This window comes from Primulina tabacum, chromosome 2, assembly GCF_025594145.1.
Source record: "Primulina tabacum isolate GXHZ01 chromosome 2, ASM2559414v2, whole genome shotgun sequence".
Lineage (NCBI taxonomy): Eukaryota > Viridiplantae > Streptophyta > Magnoliopsida > Lamiales > Gesneriaceae > Primulina > Primulina tabacum.
In genome coordinates, this window is record NC_134551.1 from 401,042 (window position 1) to 426,799 (window position 25,758).

A 25,758-nucleotide genomic window follows, 5' to 3' on the forward strand; every position below is an offset into this window, starting at 1 on the left:
TATTTGCAAGCATATATAGTTATGTTAAACTGAAAAATCATGTCCCAGAATTTACAGAATATAGTTAAGGATAGTGATTCACCGTCATCATCTCTAGTACAAGATATATTCTACATTATGTATACCAAAACCGTGAAACGAAGAAAACAAGCGGACATATGATAATATAGTGTATAAATATATATTTATATGTATGCATATGTTAAGGCCAAAGGGAAGTGTCCATATTATCTTGATCCACAACCATGTCCATGTTAAAATGGGACTTGGCCCTACGGGATTGCAAGTCCCTTGACGAGGGAGACGCGTTCTCCAATTGACGCATACGCATGTGCACCACCTCCGCTTGCGCGTACGCCAGTTGAGTTTGCAGCACATCAATCTGTTGCTGCAAAGAAGATATAGCGCCCACGCACCCATAGACGGGGTCTCTCACTCTGGCGTTTGCTTCGTATACCATGGAACTCACAGCGTCTCCTCTTTGATGCTCCGGCAACTCCTGCATTTTCTCATCTTCGATCACATATATAATTTTATATTTCATTTAAGAATGGAATGAACAGCCAAAACAAGTTCTGGGATTTAAAAATTATTATTATTATTGTTGTTGTTGTACAGAAATTTAAACTTTATGGTGAAAACAGTACATTTTGGTTATGCTCATCTCTCGATTCTCTCGTGCACAACCCACTCAAATTAGGAATCAAACATTTTAAAATAGCTAGTACATTTTGGTGAAAAAATAGACTGAACAGTGAAAATGAAAGCATTCGGAACCCGCTAATTTAGGTTCTATATCTATGCATTATGTTTTATATTATACATGAGAAATCACAATAATAAATTTTTTTAAGAATTGGGGGAGGATTTGTTGTTTTATTCACGTAAGCTCATTTTCTAAATTAAAAGAGAAAGAAAGAAAAAAAGAAAAAGAAAAAGTAATTTCAGGTGGTCCATCAACACACTTTATCATTCCAAGAATGCATAGAAATATAAATTCTTTGACCAAAAGTTATTAATTAGGAAAAGTGTGTGTGAAAATGAATAAAATGTATACGTAACTCAATAAAAGGTTCCACAAATAGGAATATTATGTTGGTGAATTAATAATCTCTTTAATCTAATTTCAATAATAATAGTACCAAAATTAAAAATGATTTTAGGATTCCTTAATTCGTATCAAAAGATTTCCCCGAAAATTAAGGTTATTCATAAAATTAATTTGCATTTATTACCCATTATTTAATATTAGTGGAGGTTCATTTTGTGAGAAAATTAAAATAAGAAAAGGTTGTAAGAAAGCAATATAATATGGCAATTCACATACTAATTAAACTATGACATATTCTTACGACATAATTAATGACGGATAAAACATTGTACTAATTAAGTATATTTATTTTCCAAATGAAAATTTATTAAATCATATATTTTGAAATTTAAACCTTGCTTGAGCTTCAACAATATATCATCAAATAAAATTTAGATAAATCACCTTTGTTTCGCGAAGATTTTAGTATTCTACCACAGTGTGTCATTGTTTTTTTTAAAAAAAGAAAAAACATACTTATATTTTGATTTTCAATAAAACTTCAATTTCTGGGGAAAATGGAAACAAAAACCAACCTGGAGCATTTTGTTGACATTGCTGGCACCAAACACTTTGTGAACGCTGGCAAACTTGTGGGGCTCGTCGGCAGGAAAATAAGGTGAAAACACGCAATCATGCGTACATCTCCGCCGAAGAAGCTTGCAGGCGGCGCACGGAGACGCCACCCCTTGCTTTCTACCGCTACTTTCTTTCATCGTTACGACTATGTATATATATATATATATATATATATATATATGTGTGTGTGTGTGTGTGTGTTTATCTTACTGATCTATGAATAACTTATATGTTTACACCTGGGTTTCTTGATCTTTATATAAATTCTTCACAACCTTAGTACTTAAATTCAGTGTCTGCTTTGTGGGCTGCGAGCTCATAATTTCAACTTCAACATGCAACTCACTATGATTATTGTCTTCTAAAATGTAGAGGGAATCATTGGAAGCATAGGGAATAAATTTAAAGGGTTTCGAAGGGAATTAGATACCAAAGGGTACTCTAATTGGGGTGATATAAATAGATTAAAAAAATGGATTATAATATTATGAGCTCAGGGGATTCAAGAATTTGTTCAAGACTGAGGAATTTAATATGAATAAATTAAAATCATTATTTTGAAGGGAAACAAATTCAATAATTGTGTTCGTGACTATATATGCTGCGAAAAAGAGATGCAAAATATTTGATATAGAAGGAGCTTTAGATTTTGGTGGGGAAAAGTAGCGTTGTTAGTTACTTTTTGTCCTAATAAAATATATTGGTGTCGCGTGTGTTTCTCATCGATGCTTAAAAATTCTTAATGTTATCGTTAAAATCACAAGAGATTTTCATATTATATTTACAAATTATACTAATTCGTATGTTGTTTTTTTTTTCAACCAAAGTTTATTTATAAGAAAAAGTAAAATAGGCATGGTCGAATTAAATTATTGTATCGAAGCAATCGAAATATAAAAACATTGGGGGTGATGTGATTTCATATTAAGACACATACTGTCGATATTCAATGGATACTTCGAGTGTGACGTTATATATATACATATTTTAAAAAATGAACCAAATCCATCGAATAGTATTATAATTGATCTTCATCTGAACACCTCACAAGCTAAGGCAATAATTTTAATGCATTTGTTCAAGTTTAATGATTCATATTTTTATTTTTAATATTCAAAGATTGAAATAAATTGTTAAATGAATTATTGTCACTTGATTTTTTTTAAAAAAAAAAAATACAGAAAAAAAAAGCTTTTGGGGGCCTTGGCTTTTCCTCCGGTAGTTGTAGCCGTTATGTTGTGCATAGATTGATGACTGTTTGCTTTAATTAGGCCATTTAAAGAAAACCACAGTGGCACAAACTCCCTATTTTTTCATAATTTTTTTTTTGTTAAGAGGGATCAAAATATATTATTAAATTATAATGGTAATTTTTAACCTAAAATAATATGAACTCGATTCCAATTTTCACCCTTTTCAAATTAATCAATCCGATTTACGTACTGTCACGTTCATTTTTCGTATTAATCCGATTTACTGATCGATCCTAATTTTGATTAATCCTGCATTCCCAGCCTTTTTTAAAAAAATATAATTTGAGTATACATTATATTAATGCATACATTAATTAAGCATGTATCTATATATGTTTTGATTCAGGATAAAAAGTTGACCCCAGCATAATTTGGAGTTTTCATGAAATTCTACGAAATGTGGGGCCTCAATGTCCTAAGTTACCGAGTAGGTTTAATGTTATTTGTATGTGAAATAGCGAACATAACCAATAAAAAGAATCACATTTATCCATCGGCATGCCAAAACTTGTTCATCATTTCTTTTCACGAAAATATTATATTCTCCAATTATTATTATTATTATTTTTTTTAAAAAAAAAGACATGTATGTCGTCATTGTTGCTTGCTTTCATAGTGCAACAAGATATATTGAGGATATATTATTTCCATTAGGTTTTAAAGGAGTGCATGTGCTTAAATTTATTTATTACTTTAGTATAAATTTATTAATGAATTGAATTATATCTAGTCACTAGTATATTTCTTCACCAAATTTTCAATTTTTTTTTTAACTTGGGGGATTGAAGAATTTACATATTACAAGGACTGAACTGCAATTATCATATATTTGAATAATATACAAAAGGAAACTTCATGAGATAGGGCACTAATTAAAAAACAAATGACAGTTGATTTCTTTTGATTCAAAGGACAGAAAAATACATTAACGATGTACTAATCTAGTTAATTATATATTACGTTGTGGGAAGGTGACATTTGTTCATCAACCCATGGTTCTAAATAATATTTCTACTTTATACTTGGTGTAGATAAATACACAGATAGTATCATTATTACAAAAAAATTCGAAATGGAAGAACATATTTTTAATGTATAATTAAAAATCGTACGTGGGTCACTCCCAAATTTTTGTCTTGGTCAAGACACAAACAATTTAAATTTCACTAATATTAAACTTTGTCTTCCTCGCTTTTTTCTTTAAAAAATCGTGTGTTTGACATCACAAAGATTAGGAGAAGATTTTGCTTCAAGAAAATTGAAGGTTATGATAATAGATTTAATTCAAAGCTAAATGGTCAGATACAGTCCAATTTTTTTTTTTTTCCTTTTGAAAAAATAAATTAATCTATCCGAATATTGAAAAACTTAACATACATTTCATCACAAATCACCTAACCAAACTAACCAAAGGAAAAAGTAATACTGGGTTTGAGTTTTAAATCTTATACTTTAAATGCCATTTTTTCCCCTAACATTCATCGAAGGATATATATATTTCATCTGAAAACGGAAAGGAGAGACTCAATAGTATTTTAAAAAAGGCACTCAATTCAACATCCAATATTGAAAGGGGGGAAAAAGCATGAAATTTCCGTTGTTCAATCCACCGAAAGCATGAATTTGATGTCATTAGTCATCAAAATAACTCGTACTATTGCCTCGTTTTATGCAGTTAATAGCATGCATAAGATTACCTAATAATAATATTTATACTTTCACATTCCTCGCGTATAAATCGAGTAATATTTGCCTGAAATTAATATCTAAACGTGTGTGCATGCTTATCAAATACCAATCTCAATTAAACATACAAAGCTCTAGCACCATATTAATTAGAAACCATTTTCCCAAAACGCTCGATTTCATGAGATGTCGAAGAGCCGAGCCGAGCCGAGCCGAGCAGTTCTTAGAGCCTAGATGCACACCTCGGTATCTTAGAGTTTTAATATATATGATTTTAAACCATATCAAACATTATTATCAGTAAGATTGGGAACAAAATCTCTAGATCTCGAGTGGCTGAAAGGAAAGGAAAGTCATTTTTGCAAGTAAGGCTTGATCCGATGAGAACTAACAGTAAACGATAATTAAAAAAAATCTGAATTTGTAGAAAAACTATGGAAAAAGACGGTGTATAAAATTAGAAAACGGACCATAATTAACACAAAATTTTTTTTTTATAGGAAATTGTTAGGTACAGATAAGAAAAACCACCGTGAAATCGTGTGGGGACAAGAATGGGAACATCCACCATTTTCAGAAATAGCCTACCATTCAAAACATTGTTATCGCCAAGATTCTGAAAAAAGATTATGCCCGGAGGAGAAATAGACATTTATGAACGAAGATTGAAGTGACGCAAGAATTTGACTGTGAAATCTAATGAAAGAATTTGGATTATAGGGAAAAAAACACAAGTGATAAAAATATATGAAAGCTTTTAAGGTATAAAGTTTGAAAGACGAAATAGAAGTGTATAATTATCATAAATTAAAATAAAGCCTGTTGATTTGACCTACATGTTCTGTGCATTGAAATTAAAGAATTAATGGATGTTTAAAAAAGTGCAGAGACTGAAGTTGTTTGATCCCTAAAAAGAAGAGAAAGCGTAACTTGCAAAATGGAGCCAAATTTTTTTAAAAAAAAACGGAAGAAGCTACGTTTCTTTTTCCTCATGATCATTTCAACACTCACGGGTTTTTTAAGTGGGATAATGACTTTTTGACCTAAATAATTCACAGGCGGAATATATATGAAAATTTGTTTAAACTTTTATGTCACGCTTCTCCACAGGATGAAAAGAAAAATCATGTCAATATACACCAGTCAGATTTAGTGTGAAATAATTTGATTCGGTAAAGGTAGTCTATCACTACAATGCACACTTCAGATACACTTCACACATTAGATCAATGTCCTCTCACATTTTTAAATGAAATTCATCGGAGAAACTGTAAAAATGTATATTAAAAAAGAATGGACATCTTGTCGCATTCCTCGTGTATCTCTTTGCACGATCCTAGATGACGCGGAGTTTCCTAATGTCCGGAATTGTTTACTAAACGGGTGGCCAACTGCTGCTCGTGTGACACTTTTGAATCAGAAATAACCAGCAATGACGAGTGCTAAAATAGCAAAAGATACTTAAGTTAACAATCATAGAATGAAAATATTCCCGGGCAAAGCAGATTTATTCTGTATATCTGCTGGTAAGCACTAAATCCATGAATTTTGTGATGTGTACCTTAGTTCCAGCCACAAGGATGCCATTCAGGGGATGAGACGCACATGCAGTAATACCTTCAGAGAGAGACAAAAATCTGTTTTGTATGTGCTGGCCGCTTGTTCTATCATTGCTTTGATCATCACAACTAGCACCAAACTTCAAATTAGCAGCCCAAACCGAAAAACTTTTATTTGATATTCTTTCTTTGGTTGCTAGCTAAAAGAACTGAGGAATCACACTCAAACACACACCTACCCAGCCACACATGAACAGCATTAACAAATGTTTCCAGAAAGAGTAGAAAGGTCAGAAATGATTGGACAAATAAGATCGAATATCTAAATCACCTCATGTATCAAGTGATCAAACACACTGCTTGAATAAACAAATGATGCAGAAATCCTAAAGAACGGCTGCATTTGAAGTGTTTGGGAGTTCCTTACTTGTAATCCACATGACAAGGAGAGGCACTGTCTGGATAGAAATCCAAAAGGTAAAGGCCATTACTGGACGACGATCCCACAACATAGATCTGCAAAATTGTCAACAAGAAAAGTTGCAAAAATGAGAAGATACTACAACTGCATACTGACATTATTAGAAGTCGCTCAAGATCACAAAACTAAAGTCCATAACCTTTATTTGCAGGTGAATGAGATGAGAATATGTCAATCAGAGAAATACTCAGCTAGCACTTTCATACCACAGAATAAGCTAGAATATAGAAATGCAACGGATAGACGAGTCCAAAACATTTTTATACATTTGTATCTTCTTTTATTTTTTCCCCTTTTCTCCATGGAATTAAAATCAACAATACAAAGTCATACGGCAGTTGAACATACTTAAGCTAGATTGCTTAAATGACTTACTGAGTTTATTGGAAGCCAACATGGTTTTCTCAAGAATGAGACATTGGTTAAACCATCGGATTCATCCCTGTGAGTTGACATCAGCAAGGGACCATTACAACATACAACTGAAGGATCTGCTAATGCAGCAAGTCACCTTGGAATCAAATTCGACTGCTGAGATACCCCACCTGAAATTGACGTGCAAAGAGTGGCAACCATTAGCACTTGATATCCAGCAAGACGAACATAATTAAGACAAAAGAAAATGACGTAAATGATATATAATTTTTGTTTTCATTTTCCTCAAGCAAATTCTTGTCTCGCAAAATAAAATCAAGCGTTAAGACATTTTTTTCAACAACTATTAGAATACAATAAACATATAGGTAAAAGCAATATGTTCTTTGTAACACCACTCAATGAAAATCCATTATGATAAATAAACTATTGATTGTACCGGTTTTCATGAACTGGACGTACGTTTCGATACAAGTGTTTTCTAAACGTAGCCACCACATGAATGTGTTTCCCGCGCAAAAAAAATCAGCATATTGAAGAAACACTATTAAACAGGGAAAAAAGTGGAAATTCGACCTACTGGTTGTGCCGGGATTATCGTTCAATCTGGCATCGACAAACCAATCAATCTGTCAAAACTGGCGCAAATAAAAAACCAGCACAAGCCAAACTTGGGTAACGAAATACAAATTTTCTACCTAACATCGTCTAATAAACTCCAAACAAATTATAAAGTTCCATACATGGGTCTGGCATGGTTCTCCATCCACGTGATATGTATGAGGAAAAGCTCCCATCTTAGAAAAATTCATCCAAAAAAAGGTACAAGAAAGAAAATAATCAACTCATCATCCACACACTCAATTATTTCCATAATTCAGTGATCAACCAGCAGGACAAACAGCAAATAAAGTGAGACTGACCTCAGAGTAGGATTGAATGATGAGGCCAGAAATACGACGACGATAATTTTGGCTCGAATCTCCCGTTCAATTCGATCATGCTCCTCTTCCACCGATGCCTGAAATCGCGCGACTTTCCATGTACTCGATTTCAAAACGGATGAAATCTTAAACAGGGGAAATGAGAATTACCTGTTCGAGGGTATGGGCCTCTGATTCAGTGGAGCTAGGTATTTTTCCATGCAATTTTGATGATTTTCTTCCCTCCCCTTGTTGACTCGAGTAAACAGCAAGCAGCACCGATGACTTTGAACATCCCGCCATAAAGAAATCATAAGTAAACAAAAGCAAAAATCTGGGTCGGATCATCTTATACACTGTGTTTCGTGGAACCAGTATTTTATTTAATTCATTCATAGAAAAATATTATTTTTATATTAAAAAAATTATTATTTATTATAAATATTCACAATTCGTGAGACCGTCTCACAAAAGACCTACTCGATAATAAAATAAGTTTTGTTTTGGAGGAATATATAATTGTTATTTTCTTAACAAAAATATAATTCTATATAAAATATAAAAAAACTGATTTTTGAAATTTTGTTATCGGGATTTTATCTTGCTAATTTTTGTCTCATAAAAATTTGTAATCCTATCAGTTTTAGGATATATAGTTTGACGAGAAAAATAAACACGGTTCGAGCATAAAATGAGGTAGAAGATTTCATCTATTTATTTAAAATTTTTGAAAGTTATTTAATTTGATTAATAAAGAGATCGAATAAAATTTTATTCGTTAATAGATTATTTAATTGTAATAATTTGTGTATGTGGATTTTCACACAAGCATAATGTCTTTAGGGGAAAAAAAACAAACAAACAAACCCACATCAACCCGATCCGATTACAAAATTTCGGGGTTCGATTTATAACCCGAACCAGCTTTTTGAAAAAAATATCCGGCCCAGTTGTCAGCAAGACATGACAAATAGATACCTTAGAAGGTGTGCCTGATGAGGAGGGCATGCCACAGCTCGTGAGATTAAACACACCAAAACGAAAAGTAATTCGGGGAAAAAAAGAATACCGCAGAGGGTGTGAATGCATGTTTCTTTCTACGTAAAGGGGATATGTGACTTCGGTCCATTGGATATGTATTCCAATCAAATTATTGAATCCAAATGTTAATGGAAAACACTTGCAAGACAAAAAAAAAATATTTAACTCGACCAAAATGTAAATAAAAGGTTCTCTGATACATACCTTAAAATTAAATGTAAATCAAAAGTGATCGCGCAAAATAAAAATCTTTTATTTAATATAGAAAATTTTAGTATTTTATCTTCGTCCCCACTTAAATGACATTTTGCTCTTTGTTTTCTTGTTGCGAAAAAAGCCAAGTTATGTCCCCCATTGACTACAAATTATTCGACCACGAAATTAATGTTTTTATTTTGATAATTATAAACTAATTTGAATAGTTAAATTTTTTTGTATTGAAAAGTTATAAGATTGGATGGAAATTTATTTAAGTAACAAAATAAAACTTATAGTTTCGTATTTATATTTCCGAATAAAAAATGAGTAGGTCTGTTATAATCTCACGAATCTTTATCTGTGAGACGACTTAATCCTGCCAATATTTACAATGAAAAATAATATTCTTAACATAAAAAGTAATATTTTTTTCATGAATGACACAAATAAGAGATTCGTCTCACAAAATACGAACCGTGAGACCGTCTCAGTTAAGTTTTTACCATCAAGAAAACACACAATCCGGAGTTCAATTTTTAAAATATGATTTCAATAAGATGACAATGACATCTAAATATAAAATGTTGATTGTAGATTTGTATTCATAGGATTATTAAAAAAAAACTAGAAATATTTTGATAAGAATAAAAATAAATATTCTCTTGTTCACTAGAAAACATACATAAATAAATGTATCGAAATATTCCTTCTTCTTCACTCGTTATCTGGTTCACATGCACACTCAGTCGCTCGTTCCAAATTACTTCACTGAGAACACAGACAAAATCTCTCTTTGTTTCACCTTCTTCCATATTTTAGTTGGCTCCCCACAGTCCTTTACTGGATATGATGTCACATGATCTACTTCTCTGTACTGCATACTACCAAATCCAACCGTTAGATTTCATTATCTATATGTTCCTCTGTTAATGGCGGATGTTCCTACAGAGCACAGTAAAATTGGGTGCAGCGAAAGTGGGGATGGGAATGACGTAAGCAGACAAGATATTCAAGCGGTGTTTGCCAAAGCTGTGGAGCTTCGAGCGCTTCACGCCGCCCTGACGCAGGAAAATAAGATGAGATTCAACGCGGCTTCTTCCCCTGTTTCTTGCCTTGCTCCGCCATTCTCCGCACAAGATTACCCTGTTTTTACTCCAGTAAGTTTTGTTTCTTTGTTTATTTTTGCTACCCTTTTCTCGATATAGCCGAGAATTTTAGTTGGGTGGATGGCTCTTGGGGTGAAACTTCAGTTTTGCAGATATTATTATTCAGTTTTCAGTTGCTATATCTTCCATTTATTCACAAAAATGTTCTTCAATGTGAAATCTTATCAGAGTTATGAAGATGAACCTTTACCAGGATATCCATATCATCTGCTGGAAAACCAAAATCACACAGAAAGTTGGGATGAGCATACCTTAGGTACAGAAAATTTCGATCGAATTCCAAATCCAAAACCAAGAAAAGGGTTGCTCTCCGAATTCATAAGCTCGGAGGGACACAAATTCCCCGCAGAAGATCAAAATTCGGGGATAGGTTCTTGTGCAAATAATGTTACTGCTCTAGAAGAATCACCCGGGCTTCATTCCAGCAAATCGAGAAGGAATAGTGCAGGAGAGCTTAAAGCAGTATCATCTTGCAACAGATGCAACCCTGGTTTGATAAGTAGTGAATCAGGTTCAAGAACATCTTTTTATTCACCGCCAAGAAACAGGGTTCTGAAGTTTCCATGGCTTTTTTCTAGTACAAAGAAGAAGAACAAGAATGAAAGTTCACCTGCTCGACCAAAGCCGGTGGAAGTTTCTGAAAGTGGTAAAGACTCGGAGATTGTTTCTACTGAGATATTGAAGAAAGAACTGGAGGAAGCTAAAGAAACCCGAGATTCAGCCTTAATCGAAGTTGCAGAAATTAAGGGATCTTTAGTGGATTTAAGCCAGAAAATGGAGTACTTGGAGACATATTGCGAAGAACTGAAGAAGGCCTTGAGGCAAGAAAAGCTTATAAATCTTCCGAAAAGAGGGAAACCCGGTGATGAAAATACAGAAAATTTCATGCCAGTTAGTGAAGAAGTGATGGAAGAGGGATTCTTACAGATTGTATCAGAGACAAGATTGTCAATGAAGCAGTTCTGCAAGATTCTTGTTGGGCAAATAGAAGAAACAGACCACTCATTGATCGATAACATGAACACACATCTTCAACCACACAAACTCTCTTTCAATTCCAAGTACTCTAAAGCGGTGTTATACCATGTCGAGGCTATCATAAATCAATCACTCTACCAAGATTTTGAGAACTGTATTTTCCAAAAAAACGGAGCGCCTAAGATCTTGGACCCTCGTCAAGATTGCCAAGCTCAGTTCCAATCTTTTGTTGCACTACGAAATCTAAGTTGGAATGAGGTATTGAGGAAAGGAACAAAGTATTATAGTGACGAATTTAGCAAGTTCTGCGACGATAAAATGAGTGGCATAATAGCAACTCTAGGGTGGACTAGGCCGTGGCCCGAGCAGCTTCTGCAAGCATTTTTTGTTGCTGCTAAGTGTGTTTGGTTGCTCCATTTGCTTGCGTTTTCATTCAATCCTCCTTTGGGCATTCTCAGGGTCACTGAAAATAGGCCATTCGAGCCTCATTACATGGACGATATCTTTGCAGACAGGCAAAGATCACAAGGTCCAAGTCGGGTTAAAATCATGGTTATGCCTGGTTTTTATGTGCGTGATAGGGTACTGAGGTGTAAAGTTCTTTGCAGATACAAATATGTGGCTTGAATTGAAGTAACTCGGTTCTTTTAATTGTCTCCTCTATGGTATAACTAATGGTCGCTAGAAAAACTAACTTGTAATCTTTAATTAGGCTTTCCTTTACTGTTCCAATCAATTTACTGACTATTTAGTTAATTCAGGGTGGGACATATCATTTCAAAACTTCTGTCATATTGGATAGTACGCGCTAGATTATATTAACATGTTCTCCTCATGTTATAGGGTAGTCAAATACTATATCTACCAATCTGATGATTCTGCAATTGATTACGAATGAGATGAAAATGAAACGTGTCTCTCCCAAACGACAAAACCATTCCACCAGTTGGTCTGATGTTACACTCCTTAAGGGAGCATCAACGACCTCGATCACATTCCAACCTTATCTTGCCTTACCAATTTACTCGATATGTCATCTCTTCACGTGTCGCTTTGCTATTCACCCCATTGGCATCCCAAACTTGCAGTTTTTCCAAGGATTGAGCCTTAAGTTCAGAGGAGTCGGCCACCCGCAATGGCTCAGCAATTCTCCTATTGATTCGAGTGACAAGATCTCCATCTGCAGCTCCAATTAACAGATTCTTTTTACTGCTGGTGATTTTTCCTCCAAGCAGTGGGAAACCAATCTTCTCTGGCGTTTACCACCCAAAGAAAGTCTCTCAAGGGGAGCATAGTGACCCCAACTTCACGTACAGAATGGAATGTTTTTGTCTAAGAATCAAGCCATTTCATGCTGTAGTTCATAGCGTTTCCAGCTTCTCATCCACCATGAGCTTTGCCAAAGATAGGCCTTATGGAATTAGATCAAGACGAAAGTAGGGTTAACCCGGTTTAATTCATATCTTCCACTTGCATGGATTCAATTTTGTAGGTGGTTGGAAGGGGAGTAGTAAATTACGATGAAAAAAAGTGATCCGAGGAACTTCAATCTTGTTGATCTTGTCGCGAGGAATAAAGCAAGTGTGCCCATAGGTTATGGATTGCCATCAGATTTAGGGCTGATGAGATACATTTTCTTTTTCACTAGCATTTTTCTGTTTGATTGGGTAGATAAGACACTTAGATTGTTGCAAAAATGTATAAATACATAAAATGATAGTAAATTAAACATCTATTTTTCCAAAATAAACCAACACATGTCCTATTTTACCATAACTCATAGAATCCTCGGACAGTAGACTAACGAATCCTTGAATGCCTACAAAAGGGTTCTAAGCGTTGTCCAAGCCCTTTTTCTTTACCCTAACAAACTCAACTCATGCCACAGCCATTCGGCATTTCGTTTTATTGATGTGAACGGCTAATCTTAACCTTATTACCTGAACAGCAGAAGTAATGAAGATGGTTTCATGATCCACTTAATGATTAACAAAAACCGCAAAGCAGAAATACATGGTGATTTTTTGAAGAAACTGAGAAGAAACTTGTTTTTTTTCCTAGTTTCTGCAGAAACAGTAAACGTGCTGTCATTGTAAGAAAAATTGTGACCCGTAAAATAAATGTGTTGAAAATGATACGGTCATTGCCAACAATTGTTGAAAAAATTTGTACACGGCAGCCTCAAATTTTGAACAATGAGATGCGTATACAAATTTGGTTTGAATCTCGAGCTCCCAAAACACTCGGTGATGGTATGAGTGTGCCTATAAATACCGAAGTACATTGAGATCCCTAAACACACAATCTCATACAAAAAATACACCATCTAAAGGAGTGTTGAAGTGTCATGTTTATATATACGTGAAAACATGATTTTTTCAGAAAATCTCTAACATTTGGTATCAGAGCCTATGATACCTCTGCCTTTAAAAAAAAATTGTTTTCATATCATAAAATTTTGGGAAAAGAATTTTAAGTTTTACGTAAGAAACTCAAAATTTAAAGATCGGACATACAATATTAAGAAACTTACCTGAGAATTTTGTTCTCGGTTCCATCCTTTAAAATCTTCCTTGAAGTGATGAAAATATTCGGTTTTCTGATTTTTTTAAAATTTTTGAGGAAAGAAATTATTAAGATGAAGGCTTCTGAAATTTTCTCGGAGAAGACGAAGGGTTCTGAAAATTTTACGTGATATAATGAGATGTGTTCGTGAATGCAACTTTCACAGAAATCACGTGAAGCTTCAATATATATTAAATGCAATGAGACCCACAAATTCAATTATTCTTGTTGGTAAGTAATTGAGACTCTCGAAAGCAATCATTCATGTGCATTATTTTATTATTATTTTAATAATAATAAAATAATAATTTTGTTTAAAAAAAATAAAAAATAAAAATAATAAAAAATAAATAAACGTGGGGTCGACATAATTTTGACTGCCTTCAATCCTCGGTTGACTTATATATATTTATTTATTATTATTATTATTAAATAATAATAATAATAAATAAATAATTAATGTGTAATTAAGTTATAAATATAATTCAGTATACATATAGCATTTGGTTAAATAATTTGTACATATTAAAATAATTGCAAATATCGACGTAATTTCTAATACATGTTTAGAAATTAATTTTGCATGTTAGATATAATGTCAAATGGTACATCAATATTCACATTATGTTCATATTAAATTATATTAAGTTGTTTATAATTTGAAATGAACATATCAAGTAAGATGTTGATATAATATATTTCAGATATTCACAAATTAACAAATAATCCTCACTTTATCATTACTCTGATAAAAGAGAAAAACTGATTAGGAGCCCACATTTTCACATAAATGTGATCCTCATTTTATCACTACTCTGATTGAAGAGAAAAACTGATGGGGAACGTATTTATTCATATTAAGTAAAAATGTGAATATAAAGTTATTTAATTCAAAATTTTGGCTTATAAAGATTCACATAAATGTGGATAATTGAGTTGAATAATAATTATAAGGTGACGTAAGAAAACATGATCTGAGAGAGTTCTTCATAGATCGGTTTAAACTGCCTTGACTAGCCACTGGTCTCCCTGAGGAACGTTGCTCTGTCTAGGAGTTAGGTATTTAAAGGGCCTTAGCACTACCTATCTTTCCTGGGAGCACTCTTGGAAAGTGTTGATTGCGAAATAATTATTATATAAAGCATTAAGTAAAGCCAAAATTTTGTCCAGTGAACCGTATAATTTTAAATAATTGAGGAATAGCCACAGCATCCTTAATTATGAAAAATTATGCATTAAGTGGATTTGGATCATATAATGGACATCAATTGTAATTAATTATATAAACATAATAAAATTTACCCCACAAGGATTTTTATTATATTTATATAACTAATTAGGTTAAAATATCAAATTATATTTTTCTTAATTTACCCACAGAAGTTAAGGAAAATATATTTTGATAGTTTTATCATAAAGTTACAGAAAAATCTTATTGAATTAAAATTTTAGCCCACAGGCAAATTTTATGTCACTAGATTTTTAAAACATGAATTACATTGGTAAAACAAGATATTGTCTCAAAATTTTAAGCATATGATATTTTGTGCAGCTATGCAACCTGCGACTTTTTCTGATATGAAATGTGACATTCCCGATCTAAAGGGCGATAATTATAAAATTTGGAAAGAAAGAATTCTTCTTCAATTGGGGTGGATGTATATTGATTATGCTATAAGGAAAGACGAACCATCTGCTATTACTGAAAACAGCATTCCGGATGATGTTGATCTTTATAAAAAATGGGAGCGATCTAATCGACTCTGCGTAATGTTCATAAAGACCAAAATCTCTGCTGGTATGCGTGGTTCTGTCGATCAGCATAATAATGTCAGAGAATTACTGAAGGCTATCAATGAATAATTTAAGTCTTCAGATAAGGCACTTGCTAGCACCTTAATTATGGAATTCTCTTCATTAAGGCTCACCAGTGTGAGAGGTGTGCGAGAGCACATAATGAAAATACGGGATATAGCGGCTCGGCTCAAGACACTTGAAGTGGAAATATCTGAGACTTTTCCTGTGCACTACATTTTATGCACTCTTCCAAAGCAATATGGACCCTTCAAAATTTCTTACAACACACATAAGGATAAATAGTCAATTAATGAATTAATGACCATATGTATTCAAGATGAAGAAATGTTGTTAATAGAAACGAGTGATAATGTTTTTATGACTACAAAAGGAAAAGTACAAGAAGCAAGTCAAAGTCAAGGGAAAAGGGAAAGGAATAATTCCACCTCAACCTGACATTAGGAAAGAATCCAAGTGTTTCTTCTGTAAAAAGACGGGACACATAAAGAAGGATTGCAATAAATTTAAGGACTGACTTGAAAAGAAAGGTATTCCTACTTCATTTGTCTGTGATGAATCTAATATGGTTGATATGATTTATAATACATTGTGGATTGATTCTGGTTCTACAATCCATGTTACAAATACCTTGCAGGGTATGTAAAATCTAAGGAAGCCAATAGAAAATGAGCGAAGCATCTATTCGGGAAACAAGATGTTTTCGCATGTGGAGGCTATTGGGACTTGCTGCCTAGTATTGAATAGTGGTTATATTTTAAAATTAGAAAATACATTTTATGTTCCTAGTTTTTCTAGGAATTTAATTTCAGTTTCAAAACTTGTACCCCTTGGTTATTCATTTCAGTTTTTGGATAAATCAATAAATTTGTTTTATAAATCAAATCTTATTGGAAATTGTATAATGATTGATGGTCTTTTCTCTATTTATTTACAAAATAATAACACCACTATGCATGTTCAAGTATGTATTAAAAGATGTGTTATAAATGAAGATTCCTTTAAATTATGGCATCGGAGATTGGGACACATCTCCATAGAGAGAATTAAAATATTAATAAATGATGGAGTACTTAGTACTTTGGATTTTACTGATTTTGAGACTTGTGTGGACTGCATTAAGGGAAAGCAGACCAATAAGTCTAAAAAGGGTGCCAAGAGGAGTACAGAAATATTAGAAATCATACATTCAGATATTTGTTGTCCAGATATGGACATGCAAAGTCCGAAATACTTCGTCTCTTTCATTGATGATTACTCACGATACATGTATATCTACATGCTTCATAACAAAAACGAAGCACTAGAAGCCTCTAAGGTTTTTAAGGCTGAAGTGGAGAAGTAATGTGGAAAACATATTAAGATTGGAAGAACTGATAGAGGTGGAGAGTATTATGGTAGATACACTGAGAATGGACAAGCACCTAGTCCGTTTGCGAAGTTTCTCCAAGAACATGAGATTGTTGCCCAATATACTATGCCTGGGTCTCCTGACCAGAATGGCGTAGCTAAGAGGAGAAACCGAACATTATTGGACATGGTGAGGAGCATGTTAAGTAGCTCAAAACTTCCTAAATCCTTGTGGACTGAAGCTCTTAAGACATATGTGTATATATTAAATCGAGTTCCAACTAAGGCTGTCCCAAAGACGCCATTTGAGTAATTTAAAGGTTGGAAACCGAGTTTGCAACATATACGCGTTTGGGGTTGTCCTTCAGAAATAAGAGTTTACAATCCACATAAAAGAAACTGGACCCAAGAACTATAAATGGATATTTCATTGGGTATGATGAAAAATCCAAATGGTACAGATTCTATTGTTCATCTCACAATACTAGAATTGTGGAATCAAGAAATGCAAAATTTCTTGAAAATGATTTGATTTGTGGGAGTGATCATTCAAATGACATAATTATTGAGAATGATCACATTAATGCACAACCCTCTTATTCAAATGACAGATTGGTCGTTATTCACACCCCTCAAGACCAAATGAGTGTTAGACAACCAGTTACTGAACTCCACAAATTGCTGATGAAAATCCAGTAGATCAACTTGTTAATGAAGAACAACAAAAAATTGTTGATCAACCAAACAACCTAAGGAGATCTACTAGTATAAGGAGATTAGCAATATCTAGTGATTATGTTGTGTATTTACAAGAATCAGACTTTAACATTGGAGCCCAAAATGATCCTGAAACGTTTTCGCAAGCCATGAGTTGTAATGAGTCAAAACTATGGTTTAATGCTATGAAAGAAGAGATGAATTATAGGGCAGTTAATGGAGTCTGGGATCTTGTTCAGTTGCCTGATGATGTAAAAGTCATTGGATGTAAATGGGTCTTCAAAACAAACAAAGGCTCATTAGGCAACATGGAAAGGTATAAAGCAAGACTCGTAGCTAAAGGATTCACTCAGCAGGAAGGAATCGACTACAAGGAGACTTTTTCTCCTGTATCTAAGAAAGATTCACTTCGTATCATTCTAGCATTAGTTGCACATTTTGACTTAGATTTACAACAAATGGATGTGAAAACGGTTTTTCTCAATGGAGAACTAGAGGAAGAGGTTTATATGAGACAGCCTGAAGGATTCTTCTCTAGTAATGGTGAGCAATTGGTTTGTAAGCTTAAGAAATCTATATATGGATTGAAACAAGCTTTTCGTCAATGGTATTTGAAATTTCATGATGTTATCTCTTCATTTGGATTCGTTGAGAACCCCATGGATCAATGTATATACCAGAAGGTCAGTGGTAGCAAGATTTGTTTCCTTATTCTATATGTGGATGATATATTACTTGCAACTAATGATAAGGGTCTGTTATATGAGGTGAAACAATTCCTCTCTAAAAACTTTGATATGAAGGATATGGGTGATGCATCTTATGTCATTGGCATTAAGATACACAGAGACAAAATTCAAGGTATTATAGGTCTGTCTCAAGGAACCTATATCAACAAAGTTTTAGAGAGATACCGGATGAAAGATTGTTCACCAAGTATAGCTCCCGTTGGGAAAGGCGATAAATTCAATTTGAGCCAATGCCCAAAGAATGATCTAGAGCGGGAACAAATGAAAAAACATTCCTTATGCTTCTGCTGTCGGAAGATTGATGTATGCTCATGTTTGCACTAGACCTGACATTGCATTTATTGTTGGGATGTTGGGAAGATATCAGAGTAATTCAGGTTTAGACCATTGGAAAGCTGCAAAGAAAGTCATGAGGTACCTTCAAGGGACCAAAGATTATATGCTTATGTTCAGACGAACTGAGAATTTGGAAGTAATTGGCTACTCTGATCCAGACTACGCTGGCTGCATTGATTCAAGAAAATCCATTTCAGGGTATATTTTCATGCTAGCTGGTGGAGCTGTATCTTGGAGAAGTGCAAAGCAGACATTGACTGCTACTTCCACTATGGAAGCTGAGTTCGTATATTGTTTCGAGGCAACCTCACATGGTGTATGGTTAAAGAGTTTCATTTCAGGGCTTAGAATTATGGATTCTATATCCAGACCATTAAGAATATATTGTGACAATTCAGCTGCTATTTTTATGGCTAAAAATAACAAAAGTGGTAGTCGAAGCAAGCACATCGACATTAAGTATTTAGCCATAAGAGAACGTGTTAAAGATAAGAAGTTACTTATCGAACACATTAGCACTGAATTGATGATTGCGGATCCTTTGACTAAGGGCATGCCACCATTGAAATTTAAGGATCATACAGAAAGAATGAGACTTGGTTCTTTTATGTAATTTTGTTGTAAAAAACAAAATTAATGAAACTCATTAAGTTATGTTATTTTTCATATTCAGTTATCATGAAAAATATCAATAAAGTTGGACCTCGAATAAACATAGGATTTATTCATTAAGTTATTTGAGAGATATAATACATTGTGATACATGGAAGATAATAATCGTTTTTAGATGACATATCGCCATGATTCATGTATTTTAATTTTTCCTATGATAAATGAGATATACTGGTCAAGTGGGAGAATGTAAGAAAAATATTGACCCGTAAAATAAATGTGTTGAAAATGACGACGGTCATTGCCAACAATTGTTGAAAAAATTTGTACACGACAGCCTCAAATTTTGAACAATGAGATGCGTATACAAATTTGGTTTGAATCTCAAGCTCCCAAAACACTCGGTGATGGTATGAGTGTGCCTATAAATACCGAAGGCATTGAGGTCCCTAAACACACAATCTCATACAGAAAATACACCATCTAAAGGAGTGTTGAAGTGTTTAGAAGGCTTCAATCGAAAAGAAATCATAAAGCTTCAACAAATTTTCAATGGCCGGAGGTAACAATTGATTTAAGTTTCCGCATATTATATCATGTTTATATATACGTGAAAACATGATTTTTTCAAAAAATCTCTAACAATCATTTTTTTGACCACCCAAATTCCGTTATTCATCTCAGGATATCAAACATCCTATCATCTCATAAACACAACCAAACCTACCTTGAAACTATTAAACATCATCGACATTTTGTCATTAACATTAATGTCCATACATAAGTTCTGAACCAAGCAGACCGAAAAATGAAAGGAAAGAAATGATGCAAACCTTGCTACATGAGGAAAATCAGCAGGACACCAGTTTTATAAGAAGAACTCTCAAGTATTGGGTTGCATATATGAAACCAAGAGTCTGCCCCTTGAATGAGTTTCTCTTAACCCCTGAATACTCTTGGAAGCTCCAACCGCCGGGGGCAAAGAATCGATCTTCATTTAATTGCAGGCAGCCCTCCAGCCTCGTCCACAACCCCATTTCCTGACATGTAACCATCCTAAATTTTTCTACTTTCTTTTTAATGTAATAAAAAAAATATTTTGTTTTCCTGTAGATGTAAAACGTTTTACAAAGAGATGCAATGATGATTCAGTTTCGAGTATCGAGTAGTTCGATATCAGAGGAGTGTGTAGAGATGATCGTAAGTTATTCTACCATAAACCACTTCAGCTGATACAGTAAGCTAATCTCTCCACGGTATCGTTCCCCTGCATACTGATACACTAAGCTAATTTGTGTTCCAAATACTTTTGCATCAGATGATTATTTAATATATTTAAACTCGATATGATCCGATTAATTTATTATCCTAAAACAAATAAAACCATTGTGCGTGCATTGTCAAATCTAGCAATTATATTGTGGCGATGTGAAAACGACAAAATTAAAAAATATAGACAAAAATATTATAAATTTATCAATTTATTTCTATCAAATAACTGCAAATCGTATAATATATTTGTACATAATCAATCCAAGAGAGAATGATGTCGATCCTATATTTTCTTGAAATTTGATCAGAATCTTGGATATATTGGAATATCCTATCTACGCGATGTAGCTTTGTAAAAATTTTGAATTTGTTTTTTAATTAACTTGATTGATTACGATAACTATAAAATTGTTATCAGAAAAAACTCATTTATAATCCTTTTTAAAATTTGGTCTCTCTCACTCTCTCTCTCTCTACATATGTGTGTGTGTGAATGAACTATTAAATTAATTATGATCATACGTACGAATAGAATTCAAAATACTGCAGAGCTCTCATCATTAAAGATAGCTATACAATCCCTTGATCTTAATTAATTTTTCTAAAAATTTAACTTGGTGTTAGTGAAGGGAGTAATTTTATAAAGATCCCTCTGATCCCTTGTCATGGAGTTTGAGGACAAGTTGGATTCCTCCAACCACCGTAATCTGATCATAAATGAGGAAGAAGATGGGAGTGTTGTGCCTGATATCAAACCTTCGACCCCAAAGACGAAGAACTCATTCACTACCTGAACAAGAAGATCAATAAGGAGCCCATTAAATACGAATTTATCCCCAGCATCAACCTTTACAAGAATAGTCCACATGAATTAACTGGTACGTAATATCGGTTCCCTCGTATCATATATGAATATCGAATTGAACTCGAGACTCTTGTTGTCTGCGTTTATTGGTACATGCATCACGTTAATCATATCAAAATTGTCTCATATGTTAATTATTTTACGTTAATCCTCAAATTAATATTGTTATACTTTTTTGTGACAGCTTGTTCTTCGAAAAAATATTTTGTGCACGGAAATTCTTATAATTGTTTTGAAGCATGTGTTAATTATATTTGTGTTCCAAGATTAAGTTTTAATTTTCCTTGAAAAACGGGTAGAATAGCGACGGTTTATTAGCAACGGTTTATGAAAAACCGCCGCTTTAATAGCGACGGTTTTCGATGAAACCATCGTCTAGTAAACATAGCGACGGTTTATTCACAACCGTCGCTATGTTAGCGACGGTTAATCAACCACCATCGCTAATATAGCCACGCTTTTGAAACAACCGTCGCTATTTTGCGACTATTCGAACAAACCCGTCGCCATTTTGTGCGACGGGTTTTTTGACTGTCGCCTTTGGCGACGTTTATAATAAAGTCGGTTGCCATATTAGGCGACGGTTTTTTTACCCGTTGCCATGTGCGACGGTATAAAAGTAGACCGTCGCAATATTTGGCAACAGCTTTTTTAAACCGTCGCTTTTTGCTACTGGTTTGAACAACCGTTTCCCATAGCGACGGTTGGGACAAACTGTCGCCAATCTCTAATAGCGACAAGTTTTACATAAACGGTCGCTATGGGCGACGGTTTAAATCAAAACCGTCGCCAATAGCGACGCTTTTTTTACAAACCGTCGCTATGAATTTTTTCATTCACCAATTAGTGATCGTTCGTTGACACGCGGGTGTCAGTCAATCGTCTGAGTCCTAGCAGATGGCGGACATGCGACATACTCTAGACTCATCGTTACGTCGTAACGATGAGCTTTGCGAAAGGATGCAGGCTACAGAGGCGAGAACGCCATGCTGAGAGATCGCATCCCAGTCACCGTATCCACGTTTTTTCTGAGTTTTTTTTACGACATTTGTACCAAACACTTGTATTATTATTTGTAGAATTAGTAATATGATTACATTTCTCAAATGTTGTTGTTAATATTTTTTCAATTAGGACAAAATAAATAAAGCGACGGTTTTAGTCAAAACCGTCGTTGAATATAGCGAGTTCTCAATAACTGTCGCGAAATTAGCGACAGCAGTTATCAACCGTCGCTAGTAGCGACGAATTTTGTCTTACCATCGCTAATAGCGACGGTTCTTGACGGTTTTATAAAACCGTCGCTATTTGCGACTGTTTATTTCAGAACCGTCGCTACTGGCCACGGTTTTTGCAAACACCGTCGCTATGGTTCTATATATACCGAGGCTCGCGAACATTTTTTTCAACGCTTTTCGCCTTTTTTTCTCTTGTAGTAGCGAAAATCTATCGATTTTTTCAAAATTTTGGTTTTGTTTATTTATACTAACATTTTTTCGTATTAATTTTGTAGATTTGCTCGTCGGTGTGATCTTCCAACGTTCCGTAGATCTGCATATCTTCGCGCACGTCAGGTTTTTAAAGCGTTTTCTTTATAGAAAATTTAATTTTATTTTTTTGCGTAGTATTTTTATTTATGAAATTTTGCGTAGTATTTTGTTTAATAACCGTCGCTTCATCATTATCTACGGCTTTTTAAAAAATAACGTCGCTTATTATAGCGACGGTTTCTGACTAAAACATCGCTTCTTATAGCGACGGTTTATGTCTAAACCGTCGCTTATTATAGCAACGGTTTCTTTATAACAGTCGCTTCATTTAGGCGACGGTTATAAACCGTCGCTACAGGAAGCGACGGTCTTCTTAAAAAAACAGTCGCTATATTAACGACGGTTCTTGAAAAACCGTCGCTAGCTATTGAAGGCGACGCGGCCTCCCGTGACGGACCTATAAACCGTCGTTAAAACCGTCGCCTAATCTTTTGGCGACGGTTTATACCGTCGCTAACCTCTTTTTTTTTTGTAGTGTTAGCTTGGCGACTCATCCAGCCTTATGTTTTTTATGTTTCAATAATTATAATTGACACATATATTTGCGGTGGCATATCCGATTTTAGGCCGCTCCAACGAATGGTTCTTCTTCAGTCTTCACCACAAGAGATCGAAAGTATTTAAATTTAAAGCGAACGGACCGAATAACCGGTAACGGATACTAGAAGGCCACCGGAGCTGATAAATGTGTATATGATCGTAACAACGTTTGTATTGGATACAAGCGATCTTTAGCGCTTTAGGAAGGAAAACTACCAAAAGAAAAGAAAACTAATTGGCTCATGCACGAGTACGTGGTTGATCAGCCAGCTTCAAAACAACACAATGACGCTAATGACATGCTGGTAAATAAAAAATTAATGTTTCAATTCATCTTTTAATATATATACATACATACATATTATATATATATAAATCCGACACAAAACACAGCTGTCTGTCATCCATGAAAAGTATTACTTTTTATACTAAGAGTATTATTTTTTATTGTGAATATCGGTAGAGTTGACCGTCTTACAGATAAAGATTCGTGAGAACATCTCACAAGAGACTTACTCTAGAACAAACAAAAAATTTAATGTGTACATGCACTTCTAATGTCTGGTGTGCCTGTTTTTAGTGGAGAAACAAACCTGAAATTAAAGAGAATTTATGCCTTTTATCTGTGTTTCGTATGCTTTCGGTTTGATGTTCTATATATGTGTGTGTTGATGTGCTCACGTCATTTTTCTATTTGGGTAGTGATTTGTTTCAAGTTTTAAACTGTCGATTTTTGTGGTTTTTCGAAATTATTTATATAATATTTTGATTAAATTTAACGTTTTAAATAATACTTCACAATTTTTTAGATTGTTTACAACTTTAAATACTAAAGTTTTTATGATCAGTTAGAACTGATTTCAAATTTTATAAGTTTATATTATTATTTATTACATAAGAAGGTAAAGTAATAGAAATCATTCTCAATATCTGATTATTTAAAATAAACATTGATTGGTAGTTTTTTTAAAAAAAATAAAAATAAAAATAAAGTTGAGTTGTTAAGGGCTAACTGTAATAACTAATTTCAAAATATCCATCATTTCTCATTTATCTTTGGGATTGCACTCGGTTAAATTAGTTTGTATTCAACAATTACGTCGCTATTATGAAAAATGACATAATCTCTTGTTAACATAGGTTCTTATTCGGTTAAATAAATTGTTTACGAGAAGAAATGAATTAGGTTTATTTGATCGCGCGGATGGTGTTTGATTTTCCAAGTTGAGTTTTTACTCGCGTATCGTTTGATATGGAAAAGTGCTGCAGCCGCCCTGGGAAAGCCGGCAGCCAAAACTCATCCAGAGCATGGTTTCAATTTTCATGTGCAGAAGTTTCAACCATGTGGTGCACCAGCAAGCATTGATATACCCTCCACTAGCATTAAAAAATGCATGGAATACGCCGAATCGATCAGCAAAAAACATGAGCAAAGAGGTGGTTTTCCTCCTCTTCATCTGCCGCACAATCGGAAACATTTATGGGATACTTCAATCCTCGAGTACTTCTTTTGACTTGTTTTCCATACGTGAACGGAAAGATCCATAATGCTATCAATTAGTACATAACAATGACAAGATAAAACATGTAACAACGACCAAGTATCAGAAAAGCTCTTGCGGTCACTTGAGGTTGTTATACAGCAGGAAAAAATATCAGTAAATTTGCAAATGATTGAAAAGCTGAGAGCACATGCTTCACTTTAAATTTATACAATCAAAAGAACGCCCCTTTGGCTGTTGACAATCGAGGAAACACTCATTTACAAGTTAACAGTCAGTGGTCTCCAAGATGTCAGCATTATGGCCAACTACAACCCAAAGAATGATTAAAATGTTATTTCTAACAGCTGAGTGGCCAAGTGAAGAAGAAGATGAGGACACATAATTTACAGTCAGAGCATTCCACAATTAGCGAGCCGAGAAAGCACCCGGCAGAGAAGAAAAAGTATGCCTCAATTTTAGCAACTCTTTCCCGTCCCTGGAAAACTGCAAAGACAGATAATTATAAGATCATAAATACATGAGCGGAGCTATGCAAATTTATTTTATTAGATGA

The 25,758-nt window shown here is 34.0% G+C and overlaps 3 protein-coding genes and 1 long non-coding RNA gene across 4 annotated transcripts; 2 read left to right on the forward strand and 2 right to left on the reverse strand.

Annotated features, from left to right (window-relative positions):
• Positions 1 to 14: 14 nt before the first annotated feature.
• Positions 15 to 2,240, reverse strand: LOC142522009 (LOB domain-containing protein 4-like). The gene is made up of 2 exons (XM_075625187.1): positions 1,627 to 2,240; positions 15 to 499 (listed from the first exon to the last, which is right to left on the reverse strand). Exons 1-2 carry the CDS (start codon positions 1,804 to 1,806, stop codon positions 203 to 205), a joined length of 477 nt encoding a protein of 158 aa, XP_075481302.1. The 5' UTR covers positions 1,807 to 2,240; the 3' UTR covers positions 15 to 202.
• Positions 2,241 to 5,720: 3,480 nt separating this feature from the next.
• On the reverse strand, positions 5,721 to 8,250 carry LOC142537197 (uncharacterized). The gene is made up of 9 exons (XM_075642750.1): positions 8,118 to 8,250; positions 7,947 to 8,044; positions 7,767 to 7,820; positions 7,604 to 7,652; positions 7,160 to 7,193; positions 7,024 to 7,090; positions 6,595 to 6,683; positions 6,170 to 6,296; positions 5,721 to 6,050 (listed from the first exon to the last, which is right to left on the reverse strand). Exons 3-9 carry the CDS (start codon positions 7,818 to 7,820, stop codon positions 5,964 to 5,966), a joined length of 507 nt encoding a protein of 168 aa, XP_075498865.1. The 5' UTR covers positions 7,947 to 8,044; positions 8,118 to 8,250; the 3' UTR covers positions 5,721 to 5,963.
• A 1,628-nt stretch (positions 8,251 to 9,878) lies between these two features.
• On the forward strand, positions 9,879 to 12,164 carry LOC142522015 (IRK-interacting protein-like). The gene is made up of 2 exons (XM_075625193.1): positions 9,879 to 10,342; positions 10,520 to 12,164. Exons 1-2 carry the CDS (start codon positions 10,115 to 10,117, stop codon positions 11,954 to 11,956), a joined length of 1,665 nt encoding a protein of 554 aa, XP_075481308.1. The 5' UTR covers positions 9,879 to 10,114; the 3' UTR covers positions 11,957 to 12,164.
• A 10,891-nt stretch (positions 12,165 to 23,055) lies between these two features.
• LOC142522032 (uncharacterized) lies at positions 23,056 to 25,559 on the forward strand. The gene is made up of 2 exons (XR_012814383.1): positions 23,056 to 24,005; positions 24,887 to 25,559. It is a non-coding gene; the product is annotated as an uncharacterized LOC142522032 (long non-coding RNA).
• The last annotated feature ends 199 nt before the right edge of the window (positions 25,560 to 25,758 follow it).